This window comes from Microcaecilia unicolor, chromosome 1 (genome assembly GCF_901765095.1).
Source record: "Microcaecilia unicolor chromosome 1, aMicUni1.1, whole genome shotgun sequence".
Lineage (NCBI taxonomy): Eukaryota > Metazoa > Chordata > Amphibia > Gymnophiona > Siphonopidae > Microcaecilia > Microcaecilia unicolor.
Genome location: NC_044031.1, coordinates 219,905,716 through 219,928,214, shown reverse-complemented (window position 1 = coordinate 219,928,214; position 22,499 = coordinate 219,905,716). Strand labels below are relative to the sequence as shown.

General features: G+C 39.6%; 1 protein-coding gene across 1 annotated transcript in view; it reads right to left on the bottom strand.

Annotated features, from left to right (window-relative positions):
- Nucleotides 1–22,499, bottom strand: part of BBS9 (Bardet-Biedl syndrome 9) — a 554,781-nt gene that overhangs the window by 231,676 nt on the left and 300,606 nt on the right. Inside the window, exons 15-17 of the mRNA XM_030204492.1 lie at nt 11,522–11,662; nt 9,982–10,077; nt 68–240 (exon numbers count right to left, since the gene is read on the bottom strand). Coding sequence (XP_030060352.1) covers nt 68–240; nt 9,982–10,077; nt 11,522–11,662 — 410 coding nt within the window. The remainder of the gene's footprint in view (nt 1–67; nt 241–9,981; nt 10,078–11,521; nt 11,663–22,499) is intronic.

The following is a 22,499-nucleotide window of genomic DNA, read 5'->3' as shown; positions in this document are numbered from 1 at the left end:
GCACAAAACTTTGAATTATAAGGACATTGAACAATAAAGTTTTTGTATTATCAATTTCATGGTATACCTCAAAATGATGATCAATTAACTCAAAGTATTCTTGCAATGGAACTGGTCCAGAAAAAGAACATGTAAAGTCTTTGTTTCCTTGTTTCCGGAAATATTCCTCAAAGCGGAGGATGAGCTCTTTGGTGATAAGCCACAGGTCTTCAAACTGCTCACTTTGAATCCTATATCGCTCTGTGTAAAATAAATAAATAAATAAATAAAATGAACAGAAACTGGGAAATACTTGCCTATCAAGTGTTCAATAAGTATTTTTCAGGGGGTTAAAGATTTGTTTTGTGATATATCTTAACTACTTTATATATTCTTACTTATACACTATTACTGAGAAGAACTTTTACTAAGTTGTGGTAAAAAGTGGCCCTTATGCGGGTCTTTCTGTACTGCACTTGTAAAAACAGCCTTTTTGTATTTTTTGTATTAATGGCCAGGTGCTAATGCTGCCATTAACACATCACCATTAAAAAAAAAGTTACTGCATGAGCTCTTACTGCCACACATTTTATAGGTGGTAATGGCTCATGTGCTCTCTGTGTGCAAATCAGTTACCGTGCAGTAATATTGCTGCACTGACTAGCGCAGGAGTGCTCACTCTCCATATACCCCCTCAAAAAAATTTTAATATCTTTTTAGCACATGGTCCTTTTTAAAATAGCTTCAGAAATCCTGCACAATTATGACTAAAATGAACCACTGTACATTTACACACGCTCTGGAGAAGGAGTAAATGTACATAGCTGAAGTATGTACATAGATGCATATTTCCTAAACTACAAACATACTACTACTACTACTTAACATTTCTAGAGCGCTACTAGGGTTACGCAGCGCTGTACAATTTAACAAAGAGAGACAGTCCCTGCTCAAAGAGCTTACAATCTAATAGTTTTACTTCAAGACTCCATCTGTGTCCCACTCATACTATACCCCTGAAGGAACCTACACATGGGTTGTATAACCGTATGTTCCTTTTCTCCATGTATAGTTCTAGGAGCATAATCTGTGAGATAATTTTATGAGAGATCTTTAACATGCATAAAATAGAGCTTACATGCAAAAAAAAAACCAAACACCATTTTATAACTGTTTCTTAAACGTTTATCCAATATGACCCCATTTTAACACTTCTTGTAACTTCAGATGTTGATGAAAACAAAATAGCAGACCTCAGTACATAAGTACATAAGTACATAAGTAGTGCCATACTGGGAAAGACCAAAGGTCCATCTAGCCCAGCATCCTGTCACCGACAGTGGCCAATCCAGGTCAAGGGCACCTGGCACGCTCCCCAAACGTAAAAACATTCCAGACAAGTTATACCTAAAAATGAGGAATTTTTCCAGTCCATTTAATAGCGGTCTATGGACTTGTCCTTTAGGAATCTATCTAACCCCTTTTTAAACTCCGTCAAGCTAACCGCCCGCACCACGTTCTCCGGCAATGAATTCCAGAGTCTAATTACACGTTGGGTGAAGAAAAATTTTCTCCGATTCGTTTTAAATTTACCACACTGTAGCTTCAACTCATGCCCTCTAGTCCTAGTATTTTGGATAGCGTGAACAGTCGCTTCACATCCACCCGATCCATTCCACTCATTATTTTATACACTTCTATCATATCTCCCCTCAGCCGTCTCTTCTCCAAGCTGAAAAGCCCTAGCCTTCTCAGCCTCTCTTCATAGGAAAGTCGTCCCATCCCCACTATCATTTTCGTCGCCCTTCGCTGTACCTTTTCCAATTCTACTATATCTTTTTTGAGATACGGAGACCAGTACTGAACACAATACTCCAGGTGCGGTCGCACCATGGAGCGATACAACGGCATTATAACATCCGCACACCTGGACTCCATACCCTTCCTAATAACACCCAACATTCTATTCGCTTTCCTAGCCGCAGCAGCACACTGAGCAGAAGGTTTCAGCGTATCATCGACGACGACACCAGATCCCTTTCTTGATCCGTAACTCCTAATGCGGAACCTTGCAAGACGTAGCTATAATTCGGGTTCCTCTTACCCACATGCATCACTTTGCACTTGTCAACATTGAACTTCATCTGCCACTTGCACGCCCATTCTCCCAGTCTCGCAAGGTCCTCCTGTAATTGTTCACATTCCTCCTGCGACTTGACGACCCTGAATAATTTTGTGTCATCGGCGAATTTAATTACCTCACTAGTTATTCCCATCTCTAGGTCATTTATAAATACATTAAAAAGCAACGGACCCAGCACAGACCCCTGCGGGACCCCACTAACTACCCTCCTCCACTGAGAATACTGGCCATGCAATCCTACTCTCTGCTTCCTATCTTTCAACCAGTTCTTAATCCATAATAATACCCTACCTCCGATTCCATGACTCTGCAATTTCTTCAGGAGTCTTTCGTGCGGCACTTTGTCAAACGCCTTCTGAAAATCCAGATATACAATATCAACCGGCTCCCCATTGTCCACATGTTTGCTTACCCCTTCAAAAAAATGCATTACTATTCTCCTCTCTCATCCATTTCATTTGCCTCCCGTCACTTATCCAAAGAATGAATGTAGCAATGGTGGCAACAGTGGCAGGAGCCAGCACAGGCTCATGTGTTTCAGTTTCTACTCATAGAAACTTTAGTATTCTTCATGGGTTTTCAGTCTAACAGCAGGGGGCAGGACCCATGAATGCTGTCTCATAGGCCCCAAGCTGACTGCAACTAGTGGAGATAGGTCACAGTGGATGTCCAGAGTAGCCCTGTTTCTCTGATCCCTTCAACTGATGATGTGACCCCATTTGGAGTCCTGATCCACAGCTTAGGAACCACTATTTTATGTACGATTATCCTATAGAGTATATTAAAAAAACATACTGACAGAAAACAATTAACAACCTTCTTTAAAAGTGGACAATAACTCCATGCAATTTAGCAGCCCTTTTACTAAAGGGTTTTAAGCCCTTACTGCTGGATTCTATATAGTGAACCTAGATATCTGTGCCAAAATCCAGGTGTATTCTATAACATCGCATGTTAACTTAATTGGCTTAACAAGCTAATCAGCATTGATAATAGCACTTAACAAGCAATAATGAGCACTAACTGGCAATAAATAGAATTTACAAGCACAACTTGTTAAGCGTATTCTATGATGAACTGCACCTAAATTCTCATGCGCGCAGTTCAAAAGGGGCATGGCTTTGGGCAGGGAAATGGGCATTCTGTGAGTGTTCCCAAATTTATGCCTATGCAGGGATTTACGCCACATTTTCATTGGTGTAAATGGAGGCGCATAGTTTTTAGGCACCTTAAATAGAATCTGGCCCTTAATGTGCAGTTAGCACTGTCTAACAGGTTACCACAGGATGTGTTAAAGCATTTTGCAGTATTTTGCATGTTTGTGAGGCAATACTTACTCATGTGAATGTCATGAATTTTAGTCAGAGGATTGTCAACCCCACATGTACTTGGGCCTTTTTGAGGAGAACAATTTTAGACTGATTTACTCAGGTAAACTGCTTTGAAAACTGTATTTGTAAAGTAAAATGAGGGCAGTATCCAATTTTGAACTTTGTTTTCTAACCTTTGATGGGATAAGACTTTCTTTCACCTTAGAATGGTGGAAGAACATAAATGTTATAAACCTGATGTAATACTTTGGCATTATGACCTTCAAATAGGTGTGAAAGAACAGCGGTCAGCTTGAAACGTGATCAGGGACCTGTAGGTAAGAAACAACTCCTCAGTAAGGCACTGCTCAAATCATGATTTTGTGGAAAATAATGCGTGCAAGTTTGATTGCCTGTCGATAACTGACACTCCTTTCTTATTTTAATTTGTTTTATTTTTGCTTCTATTGTTAACTGCTATAATCAAACAGTTTGTATATCAAGTCTGTAATAAAATATATGGACCCATAATGCAATTTACATAGGGGGTCTTCTACTAAAGCCTAGCTCCAGTTATCTGCAGCAGGGCCCATTTTATTCCTACAGGCCCTGCTGCAGATAACTCAAGCTAAGTTTTAGTAAAAGATCCCCATAGAGCCTTAAACATATTAAATTAAGTAGAAATGTTTCTTACTCTGCCAGTGTTTGGTCAGATCTGTGGAATAAAGTGAGCAACAATTCTATTTAATTCTATTTTTCTCTTCCCATTTCTCAGAATTCTAAAAGAATTTAACACAAATTTGAAGATCTAATTTAAACCTGGTCACTGTGGTACTACTTTGATGTCTGAAATTTTCAACACACAGCCACTGATATTATAAAACATTATTTTTTAAATTGAGTCATTATTTTTTATTAATTTATATTCCACCTAAAAACTTGGCGGATTGCAATAAAACATCTATAAAAGTTTTACAAATATCTATAATCAAACAACATACATCTAAACAAACATTACACTGCAAGGGTGCATAGAAAAGTTTATTGCACATCTAGTAAGCAGAAGTAGAAAATGAAACAAGGCAGCCCAGATCTCAGTGAATGTGAACAGGAAAAGAAAATGCTCCAGAACTATAAAAGGAACACAATTTAGAGGAAGGAAATATAAAACACTACTTCTGTGAGTGAGAAAGAATGTTTTAACAACTTACTTGGGTATATTTCTGGTAGGCAATGCTGGCTTAATCCAGCATTGATTTATGAGCTTAGTTAAACACTTGCAGGCAAACATTTCATACATGATTTACAAAAGTTTGTGGAATGCATTGCACCCTTCAATGCAACACAACTGCCCAGGCAAATCTGAAGAAATGTTTACATTTGTATAATGCTTGAGAACATTCAATTTCTTGCAGAAGCTGAAACAGATGTTATTTTATCTGAATTCTCATCATGCATGTTTTCTATATGTCTATGATGACTTGCCAAGATTTAAGAGGCCACCCTACACAAAGGTGAGATATTACCTAGATTCTACAAAAGTCAAAATGCGTAACTGCTAAAACAAACAAACAAGAAAGAAAGGAAAAAAAAGGCCTGGCTTGTTTTCCAGCTTTAGAGTGTACAGGGCTATATTAAACTTATGTTAGCTGGGTCTTAAGGTGCCACTGTGGCCGTACACAGTAATCAAGAAAGAAGGAGCAGAAGTATAAGTAAAAGATATAGTCTCTACAACCTATACAATATCATAAAATATATAAGAAACATTGAGTAGAAAGTTCACCGTAAAACCATTGTTCCTGAATTGCTTTCAACAACACTTGTGTGAGTCCCCCAAAGTTCTGGAAACTGCCAAGCTTGCAAAAAGATGCAAACATCCTATTGATAAATCATACTGGTTCATAATGGCCACAATGTTAAATATTCACCACATATATTCTCCATGAGTCAAATAGAAACATAGAAAAATGAAAGCAGCTAAAAACCATATGGCCTACCCAGTCTGCCCATCCATGCCATCCACTCTTCCTTTCACTCCCCTAGAGAGCCTCTGTACTAGGCCCAAGCTCTCCTGAATTCAGATCAAGTTTCAAGTTTATTAAAAACTTTCTATCCCGCCTAACAGAGCAAACCATCTAGGCAGTGTACAATCTAAAAGAACAAAGAGTATCAAGCTCAACTTATAATGTTTTGAAATTTCTATTATATGACTTTGTATTTCAAATTACTATGTAAGCCGCATTGAGCCTGCATTGTGTGGGAAAGCTTGGGGTACAAATGTAATAAATAAATAAATAAAAATAAATAAATAAAAGGAAAATAGAAATCAACACATACAAATTACATAAAACAAAAGGAACTTGGGTAGCCCGAATTCACCACCCATTCCATGAAGAAGTATTTCCTCAGGTTACTTCCGAGTAGAGAGCTGCACGGCTTCCGTCCCCGCGGGAATCCCGCGGAACCCGCGGGATTCCCGCGGGGACGGAGGCAGTTCCTGCGGGGTTCCCGCGGGGATGGAAGCAGTTCTGCGGGGTTCCCGCGGGGACGGAGGCAGTTCCTGCGGGGTTCCCGCGGGGATGGAACCAGTTCTGTGGGCTTCCCGTGGAAGTGTAAGCTGCACCTGCACCAGCCTCTCATCTACCGAATACCAATTTATTTGAGTGCTGTCTCCTCCTCCTCTTCTTCCTTGATTTAACAGCATAAATGTGGAAAGTCTTCCATTAAGGAGGTGGTAGAGTCACAAATGATGACGGAATTCAAAAAGGCGTGGGATGAACACAGAGGATCTCTAATTAGAAAATGGAAGTTATATAAAAGCTAACCTTAAATGGCTGCATGTGTGTGGATGTGTCAAGTGACGCTTAGATGGCGACTCTGGCTGTGATGAACTAGAGCTGATACCTGGCAGACTTGTATGTTCTGTGTCTCATACATGGTAATCTGGTGTAGGATGGGCTGGAAAGGGCTTAGACAGCAACTTCAGTGGCTGGAACATGAGGACAGTGCTGGACAGACTTTTACGGTCTGTGTCCCACAAATGAGAACATGAATAGGCTGAAGTGGGCTTTGATGGCAACTCCAGCAGTTGGAACATAAGGATGGGGCCAGATAGACTCCTGTGGTCTTTGTTCTAGAAACACGAAAGAAAGACCATAATCAAGTATATAATATCACACTCGTTGATTTAATGATGAATTGATCATGAGTGTGACTATTGGGCAGAGTGGATGGACCGTTCAGGTCTATTTGCTGTCACTTACTATGTTACTATTAATCCTCTTTGCTCCCAGGCTGGTGCACAGACCTCAGCTCTGACACAGGCACGAGAATCAGATGTCACCTGACCTACTGGCGCGTGCATGTGGCGGCCTCTCAGCACACAATCCCAGTGAATCAGAGACAAATCTTACATGTGCGCACCAGAGTGTTCCAAGTTCCAACTTCCGGTCCGTCCTTGCCTACAGTGCTGTGGCTCAAATCCAGAAAGGGAGCTGACTGGAACTTTCTTTTATGTACTATTAAATTCTTACGGGGATGGGTGGGGATGGGTTAAATTCTTGCGGGGACGGGTGGGGACGGGTTGGGATGGTTTAAATTTTTGCAGGGATGGGAGGGGACGAGTAAGATTCCAGCGGGGATGGGTGGGGACGGGTAAGATTCCAGCAGGGACGGGCGGGGATGGGTAGGATTTCTGTCCCCGTGCAACTCTCTACTTCCGAGTCTATCCTCTTTCAACTTCATCCTATGCCCCCTCATTCCAGCGTTTCTTTTCAACTGAAATAAGTTTAATTCCAGATAAGGTCCTATGTGACACTCTTTTTTCCCTAAAGGTTTAGGAAAGTTGTAGTGAAGCAGGCCACACAAATTTAAAAATAATGATTCCATCAGTTGTCATTTTACAAGGAAATTTTCAAATGATCTTACCAAGTAACAAGGTAGTAAGATAAAATAAGGGGTTGAAAACTCTCCACCGTACCTGGGGTGCTAGTACTTTTATCTGAATCATTAATGAACAGTGAATAGCAGGGAAGGAGAAAGGCAACAAGCAATGACACAGGAATGTGATGTTATGTGCAGGATTGTATTAATAAATTGTCTGCATAATGTTTTCCATTTCCTGTCAAGATTGGTTTTGGTGAGATTTTAATAAAATATTGAGTGCTGCCAAGTCGCTGTCAACTCTTTGGACCCTGTGAATAGCTGCCCTGAACTGTGTCTGGTCTTCAGTCAGGTGGCTAATCACTGATAGAGCGGCCTTCCTACATAAAAAGTAACACACAGGTGTATCATATGTGCCTTCTCTGCATAGGCGCCCTGTTATAAAATTTCCCTCCATGGGGACAATTTTCAAACGTATCTTTGCAGGTAAACAGAATAACACTGAAAATTGCCCCAAATATTTTTCCCCACAGGGAAAAGGCTCTATGCAAGGTGTGAGTCCAGTGCAGGCAGGCTGAATTGTGTGCCAAGACTTCACTTTGAAACCCCAGCACATTACCTGCTCCTGTCAAGCATGCAGGGTAAAAATCCTCTCCACTGTGCTAGTGGCTGCAAGATTTTGAAATATAATCTCAATGGAGTGTTTCCCTTTGAATAATTGGCTTGCAAGCACCATGGCCTCTCTCAAAATTACCCTCAAAATATCTTAAATAAACTAATAAAAACATGAACTATAAGACATGTTTATTTTTTCAAAATGCATTAAAATATTAATTATGATGGAAAGGCAATTTTAATGCATGCTGAATGGATGATACTGTTAACTTGCTGAGTCCCCTAAAGAGAACAAGAATAATATCTTATATTACTAGAAAGTTGTGATTTGAAATTGCAGTATAAATAGTATTCAATACTCAGGCATTAGAAGGCTGAATTTCTACTACAACAGAAAGTACAAAAAATAATACAGCTGAAGAATTTTGTTAACTGACAAATCAGCTCCAAATGGGAATGCTTCAGAAAACTATTCTACAGTGGTGCAAAGCAAAATTCTAATGAGGAGCAGAAATCAGATGGATTCTATAGGTACTAGTTCATGTTGTGAGTAATTCTTTTACATAGAAACATAGGGGCCCTTTTAGTAAGCCGCGTAAATGTCTATGTGCGCCAAAATGGAGTTACCGCCCGACTACCGCATGGCTCTTGCAGTAATTCCATTTTTGGCGCATATCCGATACGCGCGTCTGAAAAATATTTTTAATTTTGGGCTCGTGTAACAGAGTGGCATTTGTCGCACATAGGTCATTAATGTCCAGATTCTTTACCACTAGGTCAATGGCTAGCGGTAAGGTCTCAGACCCAAATTGTACGTGCGGCAATCTTGATTTTTGCAACACATCCGTTTTCAGCAAAAAAAAAAAAAGGGGGGAGGGAATTTTTTGTAGGTACACTAAAAAATAATTTTGCACACGCCCAAAACACACATCTACACTATCGCAGGCCATTTTTCAGCGCACCTCAGTAAAACGACCCCATAGAAAAACAAAGGCAGAAAGGGATCATATGGCCTATCCAGTCTACTCATTCATGCCATCTACTAGCTCTTCCTCTCTAAGATCCACATACTTGTCCCAATTTCCTTGAATTTATATACAGTCTTTGTCTATACCACCTCACTGAGAGGCTGTTCAATGCATTCATCACCTTTTCTGTGATGAAGTATTTCTATAAGTTACTCCTGGGTCTGTACCTTTTCACCTTCTCCCTATACCCCCTCATTCCAGAGCTTCCTTTCTATATATGCCACAGAAGTATTTAAATGTCTATCATATATCCCCCTCTCCCAACTTTCTCCCAAACCAAACATATTGAGAAAGTTTGTCCCTGTGTGTTTTATGATGAAGACCACTGACCATTTTAGTAGCCGCCCTCTGGTCCGACTCCATCCTTTTAATATCTTTTTGAAGGTGTGGTCTACAGAATTGTACACAATACTCTAAAAATCAGGTCTTACCAGAGACTTATACAGAGGTATTATCGCCTCCTTTTCCTGCTGGCCATTCCTCTCCCTATGCATCCAAGTATCTTTCTGGCTTTTGTCAACTTCTTTTCTATTTGTTTGGCCACCTTAAGATCATCACGTACAATCACACCCAAGTTCCACTCCTTTTTCACCCTAAACTATAGCACTCCTTGGGGTTTTTTGCAGCCCAAATGAATAACCCTGCATTTCTTAGTATTAAATTTTAGCTGCCAAATTCTGGACCATTCTTCAAGCTTTGATAGGTCCTACTACTACTACTACTATTTAGCATTTCTATAGCGCTACAAGCGCTGCACAAACATAGAAGAAAAACAGTCCCTGCTCAAAGAGCTTACAAGTCCCTCCTCATCTTACTTATACTTTTAGGGATTTCTACTCTATTGTAGATTTTGGTATCACCCCCAAAGAGGCAAAGCTTACCAGACAGCCCTTCAGCAATACTGCGTATAAAAATATTTTTAAAAATTCTCATCTACATGCAATGGGCAGTCCACATGAACTTATCATTTACAAGTTGTCAGTACTGTACTTCTATAAAGACAGACAATATGGATTTTACTTACGTGAAGTTTTTGAAGCAAGGAGCGTGATGCTGCCACTAGCTATGAGCCGAAATCCTAAAACATTGGTCTGTTCATCATTAGAATGATCAGCAAATTCTGCAAAACATGGGCAAGACATATATAGGTTAGAACTTTAATAATAGTACTTGCTAAAAATAAACTCCCTAATTCAATAACAGGTTGCCTAAGGTTAGGCGCCAAAAGCATGAACGAGTTACAGAATCTTGACACTTAAGTGCATAACTCTTACAATACTTGATGCATGCCCAGCAGTATTCTATAACTTTAGCGCAAAAACTGCCACAGAGCAAGGGGGTGCTTATGGGGGGGGGGGGGGGGGGGGAAGCACAGGCAGGAGGACGGTTATGATTCCCACTTATGCACAAAGCTTATAGAATATTATGTTACACTAGTAAAAAAAGCCCCGTTTCTGATGCAAATGAAACGGGGGCTAGCAATGTTTTCTTCTGTGTGCATGTGGGAGTGTGTGTGTCCCTGCACTCTGGCCTCTCTCCCCTCCCCCCTCTGAGTCTTTCACTGTTACAGAGCCAGCGATTTGATTTCGTGCTCTGCTGTTTTCCTTCACTGACTGTGTTACAGAGAGGGCGGGGCAGACACTCATAGGGAAACCGGATATCTCGCCCCCTTCACACTTCCGGCTGGAGGCTTCATAGAACGTTGGTGTTGCCTTTTATATAGAGAGATGTGTAAGTGCCACATTTAGTCTTGTGCGCACAAAGCTTATAGAATATTATAAGTTACATGTGTAAGTGCCACATTTAGTCATGTGAATTTATGCCTGTTATTGATAGGGTGCCTCTACACATTGGCTTGCTAATGAACAACTTACGCTAGTATTCTATAATGGAATTTATATGCATAATTGTCATTATAGAATTAACGTGCAAAATTTTGGCGTCCTTTGACAACCTTTATAGTATTACCCCCCATAGCCTGCAATATATTGTTATGGCTCCTAAACCTTTACTGGGGTCCAAAAGTCAGATGAGTTCTCAGAATATCCATGATGAACATGTATTAGATAAATTTACATTCAATGGTGACAGTGCTCCACAAATTGGTTATCATGAATATTAATCATGGGTATCCTGTAAACCTGATTGAAAGTGGGTCCCCCAGGGAAGGTTTATTAACCAGTTATAATTTATAATGGTTTTAAACTGAGATGAATTAAATAAGTTGTATACATATTGCCATTACTGTTGATTTCAAATAAGACTGATAAAAATATTACACTTTAAAAAAAATTGAAGGGGTTACTAATCCAAATTGAATTTCAAACTTGAATCTGGCATGCAACATATGTATCTATGTGTCTCTCCTGTCTAGATATCCTCTTATAAAATCACCCTCTCAGTGTATAGACATTCTACTCAATTCTATCCTTCACATTTCATAATCACTGCTATTTATTTGTTATAATTTATTTATATTTTAATATTCATTGCCTCTTCTTCCATATAAACCCAAAGCAATTGAAAATATGACAGTATGCTACAATCTAGATCAAGCATCCTACCTGGGAAGAGGACGGCAAGATTGACTGGAGGTTGGTTGGTATCAAGAGTTAACTTGTGATTTGCAATTTTTGAAGACTGAGCTGGCAAGCAGACTAATCTCAGGGGCAGTCGAAATTTGCATAGGACAACTCGAGGTACACCTGAAATAAAGAAGAATGATCTCTTTCATTAGGACTAAATGCAAATGCACTGGTTGAGTCTTTTACAAGAAGGTATGGTCTGCAGGATGTACTGCTTGCACTATAACTATAGTAGGATTTTATAAGGAATTCATTGAACTTTTCTTGGCTCCACAAGCCTCAGCAGTTATGAGTCTAGAAATAGGTGCTGCCCATTGATCACAAACTATATATAGAAAATTAGGGGTTAAACAAAATAATGATGAAAATGTACATTAAAATCAACCCACCAACGGGCTTGCATAATTTTACTACAACTCTTGAACTGTGACTGGAATCTCCCATATTCCACCCAGCTGATGGTGCCCCAAAAGAAGAAAGCAAGATGCTAGAAAAGGAAGTAAAGCTGCACTGAGTAGATGACTATGAATCAAAAAATGCAAACAGTTTCCATGGCAGCCCTTTGTGCTCACACCTCATGCCCAACAGGTTTTTGGTTTGAGCAAATATACACGTGGATTTACCTGTAATTTCTGAGGGTTGTTATAATTAAACAGAATTAAAATTATCAGGTTTGGTGTTATTCTTTTCTGAATTATTTGTGGTATACTCCAAAAAAATTAGGCAAATTGTACATTTCATTTTATACCTAGTGAACGACTACTAACACAACCTCTGTATAATACCAAACACAACATCTTGCAACTTTTAATGCAAAATTTAAATTATTATTAGTCGGTTGTAATAGACTGGAAATAATTTTAAAAATCAATATTGTATTTACAAAAGTTTGACCCCATTTTCTTTGCTTCATTATTGCTTTTTATTTTCTTTAATGTTGTTAATAAGGCCCAAAAAGTGGCTTGATTTGTTAGGCTTTCAATTAGTCAGGTAAAGACAGTTTCATAGTTCAACAAACACTCTGACTAACCCTTCTAGACTCTCAGATTGTGACTGTTACACAGTAACATAGTAAGTGATGGCAGATAAAGACCTGAATGGTCCATCCATTCTGCCCTACAGTCACATTCATTATCATTTCAAGATTTAAATCAACAATGAACGTAATATTATATGCCTGTTCATGGTCTTTCTTTGTTGTTTCTGGGACATAGACCATAGAAGTCTGCCCGTTTCTGTTCTTATGTTCCAACTACTGGAGTTGCCGTCAAAGCCCACTCCAGCCTATCCAAATTCATCTTGTCATTTACAGGACAAAGACCATAAAAGTCTGCCTGGCACTGTTCTCACATTCCAAACCACTGGAGTTTCCATCAAAGCTCTCTCCAGTCCATCCTAAACCAGATCGCTATATGCGGGACTCAGCCCAGCATCAGCCTTAGTTGATGATGCCAGAGTCGCCATCTAAGCACCACTTGACATGCAAACACATATGCAACGCTTCAATTTTTGTTTTTTATATCATTCATTTTCTAATTAGAGATCCTCTGTGTTCATCCCACGCCTTTTTGAATTCCGCCACAGTTTTTTCTTCCACCACCTCCCTCGGGAGGTCATTCCAGGCATCCACCAACCTCTCTGTGGAAAAGTACTTTCTGACATTACTCCTAAGTCTACCACCCCACAACCTAAATTTGTGTCCACTAGTTTTACCACTTTCCCTTCTCTGGAAAATACTTGCTTCTATATTAATACCTTTCAAGTATTTAAACATCTGTATCATATTTTCCCTGTCCTTCCTCTCCTCTTGGGTATACAAATTCAGGTCTTCCAGTCTCTTTGCATCAGGGGCTCCTGGCCTGTTAAATGGCACTTAACTGGCTATCCGGCAATATTAAGCAGATATCGCCAGTTATCTCCCGCTGAATGTAGGCAGTTAGCACTTAGCAGATAACCAGCAATATCACACAATATATTTATTTATTTATTATATTTGTATCCTGCACTTTCCCACTAAAAGCAGGCTATAACCAGCTATCTGCTAATATTCAGCGCACTGACAGCTAAATCGTCGAAACAGCAGGAATATCTTTGGCTGGTTTAAACTTAAATGGCCAGCACTGAATATTGGCTTTACCGGTTATGTTTAAACTGGCCAAAAATAAACCGGATATTCAATGCTGGTCACTGGAAAAGACCTAATATTGAATATCTGGCTCAGTGCCAAGTGTGGGAGGCAGCCCGGCTAACTCCTGCAGTCTTAATATTGGACCCATAGTGTCCACCCATATTAGCTCTGGGCCCACCTAAAATGGCAGGTCTGGCTATACCACTGCTTCTCATATGTCCTTTGGCACAAGCCCCATATCATTTTTGTCGCCTTCCTCTAAACCGCTTCAAGCCTTCTTACATCTTTAGCAAGATACGGCCTCAAAAACTGAACACAATACTCCAGGTGGGGCCTCACCAATGACTTGTACAGGGGCATCAACACCATCTTTCTTCTGCTGGTTAGACATCTCTCTATACAGCTTAGCATCCTTCTGGCTACAGCCACCGCCTTGTCATACTGTTTCTTCGCCTTCAGATCTTCAGCTACTATCACCCCAAGATCCTTCTCCCTGTCTGTGCATATCAGCCTCTCACCGCCTAGCACATATGTCTCTCTTGGATTCCTACTCCCTAAGTGCATCAGTTTGCACTTCTTAGCAATGAATTTTAATTGCCAAACATTAGACTATTCTTCTAACTTCTGCAGATCCCTTTTTATGTTTTTCAATCCCTCCGGAGTGTCCACTCTGTTACAAATCTTGGTATCATCAGCAAAAAGCAAACCTTACCTTTTAAACCTTCAGAAATGTCACTCACACATATATTGAACAGAATTGGCCCCGTCACCGATCCTTGAGGCATTGCACTACTCACCTTTCCTTCCTCCGAGTGAATTCCATTAACCACCACTTTCTGGTGTCTGTCTGTCACAATCAGTTCCTATTCTAGTTCACCACTTTGAGTCCTAACTTCAGCCTGTCAAGTTTATTCAAGAGCCTCCTATGAGAAACCATGTCAAAGGCTTTGCTGAAATCTAAGTAGATTACATCTAGTGCACATCCTCAATCTAATTCTCTGGTCACCCAGTCAAAGAATTCAAACAGATTTGTTTTTGTTTTTTTTTAATATCATTCATTGTTGTTGTGCATACTTTCTACGACCAAGGGCTTCTCTAAGCAGCTGTCTGAGCACCTGAAAATAAAAATATTTCACTCTTACAAAGCAGAAGGCTTAAAAAAATCTCTAAATATTTCCAGCTAGCAAATTTAACTGTCAGAAACATTGTTAAGAAAGGAAAGTTACATGGAACTGTTGAAGTTAACCAAAGATCTGGAAGATCAAGAAAAAGCCAATAGAACTGTCCAAAAACTGATCAGATTGGAACAACAGAACCCACAGATCACTGCAAGTGATCTGTTAAAAGTTTAACTGATACTGAAGTACTATTCATACTTTTATAGTACAGCATTGCTTTACATAACAATGATACACAGAGGAAACATTTCCCACACTGTTATCACAAAAGTCTTTGTCTAAAATATGGAAAAGAACACCTTGATAAGCATGAAACCTTTTGGAACAAAGTGCTTTGAACTGAAATTAAACATTTAGGCCACACCACAAAAGGTATATTTAGAGAACCATGGGTGAAACATTTGAAAAAAACAGATTATGGTATATATTAAGTTATAACACCTCTTATAGCCCACCATACACCTTATCAGTTCAAGGCGAGTTACAAATTCAAAAGACCAGAAACAAACATTCTATGAATAACAATAAAGAGTCAATTATTAATCATATAACCATTAAATATAGCAATTAAGACTCAAAATGTGGGAACAAGAAGGTTTTCAAATTCTTTCTAAATGATGAGTAATGTAAACAATATCGCAAGGCAAAGGGAAGTGAATTCCATAATGCAGCCATCTGGTAATAAAGGGACACAGAGAAATGTCTAAATGACTTTAAAGCAGCAATGCTAGGAAATTGCAAAGGAATTGATTACATGCCTGGGATCTATGAAGGAGAATCATTAAATCCATCAAATACAGAGGGGCTGCTTCCGACAGAATCTTAAATATCATCATACATGCTTTGAAACAAATGCATTCTTTAATGGAAAGACAACATAATTGCAGATAGTATTCCTTCACTGAGTTGTAATGTATTAGACCATAAATTAGTCTGACTGCCATGTTATGCATAACTTGCAGTTGATCTAATAATTTCATAGAACAACCAATAAGAGCAACAGAAGTACCAATACAAGTGCCTGTACAAATAATCTGGAAGTATCAGTTGTGAAATATTTCTTGATAGCTCTTTCTTAAAGTGATATATTTTTTTCAAAATCATGGAGACAAACGGTTGCATTGTTAATAAATTATCCACTTCAACACCCAGAATTTTAGACTGAAAGTCTAATGTAAACATTGCAATCAATTATAAAGTTAGGTGTAAATCTTTCATCATGATTTGATCCTATCCAAAGGAACTTAGTATTTTTTTTGCTTTATTTATTTTCAGTCGATGATTGGAAATCCAAGTATCAATTAAAGAAATTCATAGTTGTATATAAGATTGTGCTTCCGTTCAGGATGCAGAACATGGTAGGAAGACAGTAATGTCATCTGCATAGATGTAATGCGTAAACTGAAATGGTGGTAAACCGTGGCAGCCAGTGACACAGGAAATAATGTGCAGACTCAAGGAAGAATGGATTCAAAAAATATCAATACAGCATAGAAACTAATGGGGATAATTTATAACATCACCAATTTTAAAAAAAAGTTTTAAAATGTGCTTTAAAGGCACAAAACAAAATAAGGTCAAAACGTCACATGAAAGATCTATAACAGCAAAACAAAACCCACCTGCTTATCACTACACCTTTATGATTTGGAATGAAGACTAAGTTTGGATTTTTTTGTACTGTTTTTTTTTTTAATTAAAAATTAGTTTGAGTAAACTATCTTTACTTGATTTTATAGTACATTCCAATAGCTCAAAACACAATTATGTTGGCACTTCTGTAAAATGCTAATGATAGACCTGCAAGCTTAAGTGGAAAACACTGTCTGTAAATGCATTTGGTTACTATGCTCACATATTTAAGGTAAGATACAAGTATTTTACTGTTTTTTTTACTTGTTTTGACACTAGTTCACATTGAATTAGAAAAAATACATATTTGGAATAACCTTTCACTTACATTTGGGACTTATGATTATACTTTGAAATCAGGAGGTTTTCAGATATGAAGGTCCATAAAAGTTTTATAAAGGTGTAGTGAGGTATTCAGGTGGCTTTTGTTTTAATATTTTATAAAGGCAGAATAGAGAGGTTTGTGTGTCTTTATAAAATAAGCTCCCAGACTCAAATTTAATACCACATAAATGCATATACACAAATTACATCTGCTCTGAGGCAGCTATAAATATATGCATATAGTATTTTATAAAATACACATGCACATATTGTAACTCTGACCCTGCTCCACAACAATATGACAACATGCATGTAAGTATGCATATATAAAGGCCACACAATGTTATAAAAACCCTTTCCTGCATTTTAGAGAGATTTTACATGCAGAAAACTCTTATAAAATTACTCCCAGTGTCCCATAGGCAGAGAAGAAATTGAAGCTCAAAAGAGGTTGCTAACCGAAGCCAGCCATCTCAAACCTGGCCATCTCTGAGATTTGGCCGGGCCCAACTGTATTATCGAAACGAAAGATGGCCGGCCATCTTTCTCGATAATATGGTTCGGGACCGCCTTTTGCGGTGCCGGCCATCTGGCGCTATTCGATTCTGCCCCTCCACGTTACTATGTTACTATAATGACTGTAATGACTATGTCATAATAAAGCTCTGTAAGCCACATTGAGCATGCAAATAGGTGGGAAAATGTGGGATACAAATGCAATAAATAAATAAATAAAATAACAGGTAGGGGGGGATGGACCTGGGTCCACCTGCCTGAAGTGCACTGCACCCACTAAAAACTGCTCCAGGGACTTGCATACTGCTGTCAGGGAGCTGGGTATGACATTTCAGGCTGGCATAGAGGCTGGCAAAAAAGTTTTTTTTTTGGGTGGGAGGGGGTTGATGACCACTGGGGGGAGTATGGGGAGGTGATCCCTGTTTCCCTCCGGTGGTCATCTGGTCAATTGGGGCATTTTGAGACTTGATCCTGAAAATAAATGGACTAAGTGAAGCCGGCAAAATGCTCGTCAGAGCCGGCCATCTTTTTTCCATTATCAGGCGAAGCCGGCCATCTCGACACCACACCCCGTCCAGCCTTCGCTACCCTGCCGAAACGCCCCCTTGAAGTTTGGCCAGCTCCGCGATGGAACGCAGGCGCCAGGCAAAATCGGCTTTCGATTATACCAATTTGGCCGGGTTCAGGAGAAGGCCGGCCATCTCCCGATTTGTGTCAGAAGATGACCGGCGATCTCTTTCGAAAATAAGCTGGATAGTAAATGACAGATAAAGACTGGAATGGTCCATCCAGTCTGCCCAACAAGATAAACTAATTTTACATGGTATGTAATACTTTATATGTATACCTGAGTTTGAATTGTCCCTGCCTTTCTTAGGGCACAGACCGTAAAAGTCTGCCCAGCACTGTTCCTGTACTAAAAGTTCTGAAGCTAACGTTGAAGCCCCTCCATATCTATTCAGTTACGATCAGGGCACTATTCACTAAGGGCTGAGCATGAACATTCACCTTGCACTAACACCAGCATATTTACAAAAAAAGAAAGCCGTTATAAGAGCAACGCATGGGCAGCGGGGTTTTTTCCCCGTCGACACACCTAGCACTTGGAAGCAATACATCAAATACTTCTGCTGCAGAGGAGATAAGTAACATTATTCCTAATGATATATTGGTTTAAAAAAAATTTTTTATATAGGATATCTGCAGGGAGGTAGGGAGGGACCAATAGTGGTAGGGGTGTTTTGATGATATAAGCTGTCCTATGGCTTAAAATTCAAGCACTAATATCTGAGCACTATTATATATTTCATACACGAATGTATATCACCATACATCATTTGACATAGAAGGAAAGATTATATGACTAAATTGCAAGGTTTCTAGTTTTCTATATAATTAAATGTTAACTGCCAGAGCCTCAACAATTCTTCTAACTTTTGGAGATCCCGTCTCATCGGTTCTATTCCCTCCAGGGTATCCACTCTATTGGCTATCTTCATGTCATTCATAAAAAGGCAAACCTTTCCTTCCAACCCTTCAGCAATATCTCTCACAAATATATTAAACAAAATGGGCCCCAGCACCGACCCCTGAGGAACCCCAATGCTCATCATCCTTTCCTCTGAGCGGATTCTATTTACCACCACACTCTGCCACCTGTCGGTCAACCAGTTTTCTAACCAGTTCACCACTTTCGGTCCTAAGTTCAGCCCTTTCAGCTTATTCACGAGTCTTCTGTGGGGGACTGTATCAAAGGCTTTGCTGAAATCCACATAGATTACATCTAGCGTATGGCCTTCATCCATTTCTTTTGTCACCCAGTCAAAGAAGTCAATGAGATTCGTTTGCCAGGATTCTCCTCTGGTAAAGCCATGTTGCCTCAGGTCCTGTAACCTGTTGCCTTCTAGAAAGTTAATTATCCATTCTTTCAGCAGCAACTCCATTATTTTTCCTACCACCGACATGAGAGTTACCGGTCTGTAGTTTCCCACTTCTTTCCTGTCTCCACTTTTGTGAAGAGGGACCACATCTGCTTGTCTCCAATCTCGCGGAACCTCTCCCGTCTCTAAAGATCTATTAAATAAATCTTTAAGAGGTCCCACCAGGACCTCCCTGAGCTCCCTCAGTAATCTGGGAAGTATCCCATCTGGCCCCATAGCTTTGTCCACCTTCAGATTCTCAAGCTGTTTATAAACTCTTTCTTCCGTAAACGGTGCAGTATCCACTCCATTTCCAGATATTCCTTCGGCAGCTAACCGTGGTCCTTCACCAGGATTTTCCTCCGTGAACACCGAAAAGAAGTAATTGTTTAGCACATTCGCTTTATACTCCTCACTCTCCACATAACCATGCTCATTATCTTTTAGTCTCGCAATTCCATTCCTATATTTTCTCCTTTCTCCAATACATCTGAAATAGGTCGTCACCTCTCTTTACATCTTTAGCCATTTTTTCTTCCACTCGCGCTTTTACTAGTCATATTTCCCTCTTCACTTATTTGAGTTTAACCTGATAATCTTTTCCATAATCCTCTCGTTGCGTTCTTTTGTATTTCTTGAACAAAGCCTCTTTTGCTCATATTTTTTCAGCTACTTGGTTGGAGAACCATATAGGCTTCCTGTTTCTCTTGTTTTTGTTTACTTTCCTCGCATAAAGATCAGTCGCCATATTTATAGCAGCCTTCAGCTTTGACCACTGATGTTCTACTTTTCCTACGCCTTCCCACTCCAACAGCTCCTTTTTTAGGTATTCCCCCATTTTATCTAAATCAGTATGTCTGAAATCCAGTACTTTTAGTTTTGTGCGTCCACACTCCGCCTTTGCCCTTATATCAAACCATATTGTGTGATGATCACTATTACATAGGTGGGCACTCACCTGGATACTGGAAACACTTTCTTCATTCATTAGCACTAGATCCAGCATCGACCCTTCCCTCATGGGTTCCGTCACCATTTGTCTGAGCAAGGCACTTTGACAGGCATCCACAATCTCCCTACTTCTTTCCGATTCTGCAGACGGGATGTTCCAATCCACATCACACAAGTTGAAATCCCCCAACAGTAGCACCTCCCTTTTCATACCAATCTTTTGAATATCCTCTATCAGATCCTTGTCTAGCTTCTCCATTTGTGCTGGAGCTCTGTAGATAACCCCCGTGTGGATACAGGTTCCAACTTCTCTTTCCAGGACAATCCAACAAAATAAAACATGGAAAAGAAAATAAGATGATACCTTTTTTATTGGACATAACTTAATACATTTCTTGATTAGCTTTCGAAGGTTGCCCTTCTTCGTCAGATCGGAAATAAGCAAATGTGCTAGCTGACAGTGTATATAAGTGAAAACATTCAAGCATTACTATGACAGTCTGACAGGGTGGGAGGATGGGGTTGGGTAGGAGGTATGCATGGGGACATCAAAGCATATCATTGATATTCTAACAGGATGGGTGTGGATAGGTGAGGGGTGGGGTGATCAACAGAGAAATACAGCTTTATGGTTTATAAAAGGTATCATCTTATTTTCTTTTCCATGTTTTATTTTGTTTGATTTCTATTGATAACCTTAAGAGTGGACTAACACGGCTACCACACTCCTCTACTCAGGACAATCCATAAAGCTTCTTTCTTTCCCACATTTCAGCCGCTCTGATATTGTCTCTCACATACAGCACCACTCCTTCACCTCTTCGGCCCTCTCTATCCTTTCTGAAAAGATTATAGCCTGGTATAGTTACATCCTATTCATGGGAATCATTGAACCATGTCTCTGTAATAGCAACAATATCCAAGTTTTCTTCAAACATCAGGGCTTGCAAGTCTACCTTTTAGACTACGAGCACTTGTGCTCATTGCTTTCCACCTGCATAGTGAATTTAGGTGGTTTTCTATATTTAGATGACCTTTCCCTCTGCCATCAAGTTTATTCTGGGGGTGACTTTCCGAATTCCCTTGTTTCCTATTGTCACCCCCACCTTCTAGTTTAAATGTCTAGAAACATACTGTCTGAATTTCTCCTCAAGGATCCTTTTTCCCATCACTGAAAGATGTAGCCCATCATTACAGCAGAACCTGTTATTTTTCCATGTATTACCCCACACCCCTATGTAACTAAAACCTTCTTCTTTACACCAAGACTCAAGTCACATACTAAACTCCACTGTTTTGCGTAGTCTTTCTTCTCCCTTCCCCCATGTGAGAATTATTTCAGAAAATGCCACAGTCCAAATCAAAGATTTCAGTCCCTCCCCAAGCTTCTGGAACGCTCTCTGTGTTGTAAATTTGATATATCTTTTTTGAGATGCGGCAACCAGAATTGAACACAATATTCGAGGTGTGGTCGCACCATGGACTGATACAAAGGCATTATAACGGCCTCATTTTTGTTTTCCATTCCTTTCCTAATAATACCTAACATTGTATTTGCTTTCTTAGCCACCGCAGCACACTAAGCAGAGGGTTTCAACGTATCATCAACAACGACGCCGAGATCCCTTTCTTGGTCTGTGACTCCTAACGTGGAACCTTGCATTACATAGCTATAGTTCGGTTCCTCTTTCCCACATGCATCACTTTGCACTTGCTCACATTATACGTCATCTGCATTTAGACGCCCAGTCTCCCAGACTCGTGAGGTCCTCTTGTAGTTTTTCGCAATCCTCTCGCGATTTAACAGCATTGAACAACTTTGTGTTGTCAGCAAATTTAATTACCTCACTAGTTACTCTCATCTCTAGATCATTTATAAATGTGTTAAAAAGCAGCGGCCCAGCACAGACCCCTGGGAAGCCCCACTATCTATCCTTCTAAATTGAGAATACTGATCATTTAACCCTACTCTCTGTTTTATATCTTTTAACCAGTTTTTAATCCACAATAGGACACTACCTCCTATCCCATGACTCTCCAATTTCTTCTGGAGTCTTTCATGAGGTACTTTGTCAAATGCCTTTCGAAAATCCAGATACACAATATCAACCGGCTCACCTTTACCCACATGTTTGTTCACCCCTTCAAAGAAATGTAATAGATTGGTGAGGCAAGATTTCTCTTTACTAAATCCATGTTGGCTTTGTCTCATTAATCCATGCTTTTGAATATGCTCTGTAATTTTGTTCTTTATAATGGTCTCTACCATTTGTCCAGCACTGACGTCAGGCTCTCCGGTCTATAATTTC